The sequence below is a fragment of the Pundamilia nyererei genome, unplaced genomic scaffold, assembly GCF_000239375.1.
Source record: "Pundamilia nyererei isolate P.nyererei 1_Seehausen unplaced genomic scaffold, PunNye1.0 scaffold00024, whole genome shotgun sequence".
In the NCBI taxonomy this organism is placed as follows: Eukaryota; Metazoa; Chordata; class Actinopteri; order Cichliformes; family Cichlidae; genus Pundamilia; species Pundamilia nyererei.
Window position 1 is genome coordinate 1,865,776 of NW_005187425.1, and position 7,010 is coordinate 1,872,785.

Consider the following 7,010-nt stretch of genomic DNA (forward strand, 5'->3'; position numbering starts at 1 on the left):
TTTCCAACTGTTAGATCATTAGTTTTCACCTAGCAAAAGTGCCCAAAGAGAGCTGCGTTCAGGCTCTCAAACGTGTGAAATTTTCTGCTTCAAACACAGAACAGTTTTTCTACAGTTTTAACCTGTCAGATAAATCAACCAATTTAAAGACCTCACTTTGATCTTGGAGAAACTGATATCTCTATGTTCTAAAGTGCAAAACTATTGTTGAACCAATAAATGATTAATAACATTTGATAACTACTTTAATCCATAATTTATTGATAAAGGAAATGATCCTTAATTTCTGATGTTGAAACTACTGCATTATCTTAATATCTGTGCAACAGTCGTCGTAATGTTAATCACAGGTTGTTGTTTTTTTTAACAGTGATTATGCATTCACCAGTCAGGTCACCAAATACACCATGCTAGTACAACTTTAGATGCCCTTTTACCTTCAAAACTGCTTTAATTCTTTGTGTTAGAGATTTAACATGGTGCTGGAAACATTCCTCAGAGGTTTTCATTGACGTGATAGGATCAAAGATGCAGATTTGTCTGCTACACATCCGTGATACGAATCTCCCATTCCACCACATCCCAAGGGTGCTCTGTTGGATTGTGATTTGGGGACTTTGGAGTTGATTTGAGTACAGTGAACTCGTTCGCATATTCAAAAAATGTTATCTTAGAAGTAACCATTAAAAGATAAAGGGATGGACATGGTCAGCCAAAATACTCAGGTAGGCTGTGATATGAAAATGCTGGAACCCAAAATGGGGCAATAAAATATCACCCACACCATTACACCGCCAGAAGCATCCTGGATCATTGATGTAAAATGGGATGAATCCATGACTACTTTTGCTGCTTTAGCACACCTGATTTATGGTTAGTTGAGCTAAGTATTCACAGCAGGCCTTGGTTGTAACAAGTGGTTATTTAATTTACTGTTGCCTTCCTATCAGCTCCAGGCACTCTGGCCATTGTCCTCTGAGAAATGTCACTCACTGGATATTTTCTCTTTTCTGATCATTCTATGTAAACCCTATAGAAGTGGTTGTGTGGGATAATCTCAGTAGATAAGCACTTTCTAAAACACTCAGACCAGCCTGTCAAAGCCACATTCAAAGTTACTTAAATGTGATGCTCGATTTGACCGTGTCTTCAGGACTAAATGCATGCTGCCATGTTACTGGCTGATTAGATATGAGTGTTAACAGTTGAACAGGTGTACCTAACAAAGTGACTGGTGAATATTTTTATTTCTTGACCAATGTCTTTTTCTCAAAATTCACTTAACTAGGATCATTGTCTGATCGTTTGTCATCACAGAATCCAAAGTGGCAATTTGTGGTGTTTGCTTTTCACAATGAACTTCAAATTGACATTATTTTATGTCCTTCACCCTCCAGCATGAAGGAGGTGATGGCGCAGATAGAGCTGAGCGTGAGGCCATGCAGCGTTCCCACAGCCAGCTGCCTTACTTCCTGGGGAGGCCAGCTCAGGACCACAATGTCATCAAGTCAGGCTACTGCGTCAAGCAAGGAGCTGTGGTGAGCACTGACACAACCACTGACACTGTTTTTGGTTATTTATTTATTTTTTGCTTAAAATTAGTTAACTTAATTTGTCCTTGTGTTGGTGTTCAGATGGGTTCCCCTGTGCAGTAGTTCTGCTCAGGGACCCAATTAAAAAATAAAGTAGGTAAGCTCCATTACAATTAATATAATGATAATCTAAGAAAATTCAGCTCCTCCTATGTGTACAATTCTATACTTTTAGAAAGACCCAAAAGTAAAGTAAAATGTGTAAGAAGTATAAAAAGATGTGCTTCTGTAATCTGAATCTTTTTTTTTTTTTCTTTTTTTTTTCTCCCCAGATGAGGAACTGGAAACGGCGATATTTTCTTCTCGAAGAGAATTCAATGAGTTACTTTAAGTCAGATTTGGTAATTACCTGTGATTAAGTTACATGAAGCTTTTATGGAATGTTTAGATTTGTAGTACACACACATTTGATTTTCCTCCAGAATCCGAGGGGGAAGTATCTGCAAACACAACCCCGAGTTCCAACATGCTTTATTCATAGCCTGTGGAATTCAATGCCTTCACTGTACATGTCCGATCATGCCTTCTTCCCTCCGGGTTTTCTTACTTGCACACACACACTCACACGCACACACACACACACACACAGACTGTCCTCTGGATAATACTGTACGTCCCTTACCCTGTCCTTGTCTAGGTCTGCCCTTATTTGACAACTTTATCTGTCTATTTGGCTATCAACAGGCCTCAAGGACACAGACTCTCTGTCTGCTGTATCAAAGTGCTGTGTCAAGAAAGTTGCAACCATTAGTGTTTGCAGTTTGCTACTTCTTGGAAAGTTAACCTCCTTCTTCCCCTGTGAACCAGAAACTCTGCACCTTTTCTAGCTATCCCATTAGATACAGCATTTTAAATGTGAATGCATTATAAATAATATTTGTCCCGTGTTATGAAAAGTTAATTCTTTGTTTTTAGGAGAAAGAGCCTCTCAGAATGATCCCACTAAAAGAAGTTCACAAAGTCCAGGAGTGCAAGCAGAGGTATCTAACAAGTCCCAACATTTTTCCATTGTACAGAAAAATGTCTTTGTCTCGGTGGTTTGTGCTTACCTTTTCTGATAAAGATAAAGATGAGATCAATTTGATCCTGTTTTTTTTCTGCTTCATTGTAGTGACATTATGATGAGAGATAATCTATTTGAAGTTGTCACCACATCAAGGACGTTTTACATACAGGTATGCGACTCTCTGTGATGAAAAGAATGGCTCAGACGTGAGTGCTTACTAATGTTGATGAATCTGGTATTCAGTCTTGTCTGTCTGCATCTTTACCAACTACATGTTACCCTTCCCGCCACTTCTGATCCTGATTTCCACTCCTTATGTTCTCATTCTTTCCTTCATTCCGTTCTGCCTCTTTTCATGTCTGTCTCCACTAGGCGGACAGTCCAGAGGAGATGCACAGCTGGATCAAGGCTGTGTCGGGGGCTATTGTGGCCCAGCGGGGCCCTGGGAGGTCAGCTGCCACGGTAAGTATCTTCTACTACGGTACAACACAAATCCACCATGGGAGGGAACATAAGTCACTGCAATTAGATTAAAGTTTAACATCGAAAGTAACGTCAGCCCTGAATTTTACTTGCATGAGTAGAGTGGGAGACTTACTGAGTGACGTGGTTTGTAGTAGTCAAGATGATATGGTTGATTTGTGTGTTGTTTCACTTGTGCCGCTTGTTTTTTCTTATTCTTACACGTCCTCACGCAATTTCAGTGGCAATCTTTTTCTTTTTTTTCTTTTACTTCTTTGTAAACAAATGCATAATAGGAGAATTGGCTGTGCCGTTTTTTCCGCATGACATTGGTTCATCCTATAATAGTATTTTAACAATATTGTGTTGTAGTTGCATAGTACAGAATGGCATAGACTTGTAATTTCTAACTCCTGAGCTATGGACCTGTAAAGGGGATTGTGATGTTTATAATCGGGGGGCAAATTATAGCTTGAACTTTGCTCAAAACGGTTCTGAATGTTCCTCAAGCCTCTTCATTACCACCTACAAACGGGATTGATTTTTATTTTTAATACTACTTTTTTGAAATTATTTTCTTTAAATGTATTTGCATCAAAGTGAGAGCGATAGAGAGACTGATGGCATGCAAAAAGTCTTCAGTTGGAAACAAACTGTGGACACTGAAGTTCATGGCTACCACTTAATTCCAGTCCCATTAGGTTGCCCCTGAACTGATTTAGCTAAAGTGGGTAATGGATAACCAGCTGTCACCACTTGTTGAGCATTAGTTACTTTTCAGAAGTCTACGTGCAGGGAGTCGAGCAGCTTGACCCGGTAGGTGAGCAGTGAAATAAACCACTTCCATTGTCCTCACTGCAGATGAAAACCAGCCTCTGCCACATTTGGGCCCTTTTGGTTAGACTGAAGTCATTATCCGCAAGCGTCTGTTTCTCTGTGGTTTCCTTTCTTGCCTTCTGTGTCTTTCTCTCTAGCTTGTCTTTCCTTCCCTGTGCCTCTTTTCTCGATCCGTTTCTCCCTTTCTTCCTTTCACATTCTTTCCACCTCTTCTTCTCCTTTCCCAGTGGGCAGATGGCCCATCTGCTCTAATCCTGCTTTGCACTGTGTTGTTGCAGATGCGGCAGGCCAGACGGCTGTCGAACCCTTGTATACAGAGGTATACGTCCCGAATCGGGGAGTGCAGCAGCACGTATGTCAGCTCGTCTAAATCCCACTCCCTCCCCCTTTTTTAAGCTCTGGGTTCAGCTTTTTAATACTTTTTATTTTTTTTCACTTATTGGCTGGTCCTTTTGTTTGTGGACGAAGGGGAACAGATCAGATCCGACTGCACATCTGATGCGCTTTTCTTTTTTCTTTTTTGTTGCTTTGAACCAACCACACCCTACGTATGGCTGTGATTACCCAACAACTGCTCCTCCTCCCTTCACATCCTCATTCTCGCTGCTTATCTTCACCCCTCAATCTCCTTTGCTTTTTTTTTTTTATTGTTTGTTTTGTTTTGCAGCTCTCTGATATCAAGCTTAGCATAAAGTTTAGGGGTTTTGCATTTAGAATATTTGCAGCTAAAGGGATGCAATTTGTGCGTCAGGTGTTTTAAGAGTCGAGGTGTGCTTGCTTCTCTTGCATGTGATGGCTGTTGTCACAGGCATGGCAGTGCAAATCAAGCATACTTCAAGTCTTTCAAATGCTAAAAATGAAGGGTTTTTTTCTGCCACAGTACAAAATGACTCTAAACTGACCATCACAAGGCCCTGCAGCCTTCATCTTCATCCACAGCTTTCTTGTGTTTTCTTTGTTGCTGATGACATTTCAGTGCAAAGTTGGAAGTATTCATGCACAAATATGCTCTGACTGCATGAACTGTCTGACCAGCTTAGCTATGAGTAGTTTAAGCCTAATTGTATCTGTGTCTTTATTACTGCATCTTTCACACCTTCTGTTTCTCTTCCCTCCGTGCTCTGTTATCTCTGCAGTCTGCTGCAGCTGTGTACCTGTCTTAGATGTGTGACATCCTGCTTGTCTCTTCTCCTCCCTCCTGTTCGCTGCCTGTATGTTTATTTTATCTTTCTCATATGTTCCCATACAACAAAATCCTTGTTTTCATCTTGACTTCCGAAAGCACATCTCTGAATGTTGTGAATGTGTAACAACAACTCACCAAAGCTGAATCCACAGGTCCAGAGTCACAAACTCAGTTTTCATAGTGACATGTTGGGGCTTTTTTCTTAAACAGCTATCGGTTGGGCTGATATATTGGCCTATATTAGCTATTTGTTGATATATCAGTATTGGCATTTGTGACTGTTGATGAAAACAAGGGAAGTAATAAAGGGACAGAAGGAAACACCCTTCAACTGTGGCGTGTTGTGACATAGTTTGTCCACCAGAAGGCACTCTGCAACTTCCCAGTAGGCAAAGCGGATTCACACAAACGCAGGTCAACCAACACTTGTTGCAATGATGCCGTTTAAAAATAATCTTGTTTTATTATGTTGGTATGTAATCATAAATAATGACACATAAAAGAATAAATAGTGTTTGTTTTTGTGTCTGAATGAAAAGAAAATATCGGCGGCTATATTGAATTTTTAAATCACAAAACATCAGACTTTAATATCCTGTTTCGGTTGGGCTCGACTCTTAACAAAAAGTCAAAGTTAGAGCAGGTTAGCTTTAAATGCCTACAATGGATGACAACTGGCACTGCAGTAAAGGTTTGGGTTTTCCCAACCCTTCATACTGTGAGATTGTCTAATCTTTCCCCTCCCACTGTCCGCTAAATTTCGACATGAGCTTGATTTTGGACATTTGGATTCAACGACGAGAACAAAAAAAGAACTTTTAATACACTTGTGACGCTTACTGTGGTTTTCTGTCATGTTTGTGCTACAATTTTACTCTTAAATTTTATGACGCGTAAGTGATAGTTAGGAAGTTGCACAGGCCTGCAATGTCATATGGTGTTACCGTGAATAAGCATCTTGGTGAAGAGGCTATGTTTAAAAATATACAGCCAAAAAGGTGGTGCTTTCATGTGCACATTTTGGTGCATTACAGAGCATTGCAGAGTGTTTGTCTAACCTACATTTCACCTCCTGCTGACCCTTTTTTTTCCCTACCTGTACTGAGTTTTTTTTCTTTCTTCTGATACATCTTTTTTTTCTCAGAGATTGAAATCTGAAAAGCTGTGAAATAATGAGCAACAACCAACCACTGCACTCTGTTTGAACTTCTACTGCAACCTATTGAGACTACCAAAACTAAAACCTCCTGACACTACTTTTCCTGCTACCTCTACTTCTACTGCTACCACTCCTACTGCCGTCATCTCCATATTCTAGCAATGCTTCATTCTTGAGCACCTACAACTTCAAGCTGCATCAGGCCTCAAATGCGGGCGCTAATTCCAAGTCTGTAACTAACTTTGGCTCTTCTCACATGAAGTACACACGTCAGGATTTGACTCATCTCACTAACAACAACTCCTCTTGTCTCCTTCATTCTTGCTCTTTCTTTCCTCGTGCTTTTTCTGCTGCAGGAACACGGCAGCCGTTCCACTTTCTACCGCACCCCCACGGGTCCCCCCGTCCCTCGCTCGCCCATATCTGCAGTGCCACCATGCTACCCAGAGTGGGGGAGTGCTGTCACGTGCGGCACACGCTCACAGTCTGGCATGGGACAGCGAGCACTTCATGAGCCTGCTGCCACGCCCCAGTCACAGCCACACGCCAGCACGCCTGTCCCTGCAGGAAACACGCCTGGCAAAGTGACCTGCGACGCTCCCGTGACCAACGTCGCCAGCTCTGAGGAGTCACCGTGGCGCCGGCGGAGCAGCTTTGAGCCCCACATGCCTGAAACACCCCTGAACCTAGAGGATGCTGTTCTGCCAGTGAGTGAGGTCTAACCCGTTTAACTGGACATTAAAAGTCAAGCGGAAGTTGACTGAGATC

General features: G+C 41.5%; 1 protein-coding gene across 1 annotated transcript in view; it reads left to right on the forward strand.

Annotated features, from left to right (window-relative positions):
• LOC102197828 (pleckstrin homology domain-containing family A member 1-like) overlaps positions 1–6,897 on the forward strand; it is a 19,201-nt gene extending 12,304 nt beyond the window's left edge. Inside the window, exons 5-12 of the mRNA XM_013909394.1 lie at positions 1,398–1,538; positions 1,865–1,933; positions 2,508–2,572; positions 2,704–2,767; positions 2,971–3,060; positions 4,176–4,249; positions 5,034–5,108; positions 6,599–6,897. Coding sequence (XP_013764848.1) covers positions 1,398–1,538; positions 1,865–1,933; positions 2,508–2,572; positions 2,704–2,767; positions 2,971–3,060; positions 4,176–4,249; positions 5,034–5,108; positions 6,599–6,830 — 810 coding nt within the window. The 3' untranslated portion in view covers positions 6,831–6,897. The remainder of the gene's footprint in view (positions 1–1,397; positions 1,539–1,864; positions 1,934–2,507; positions 2,573–2,703; positions 2,768–2,970; positions 3,061–4,175; positions 4,250–5,033; positions 5,109–6,598) is intronic.
• Positions 6,898–7,010: the final 113 nt, after the last annotated feature.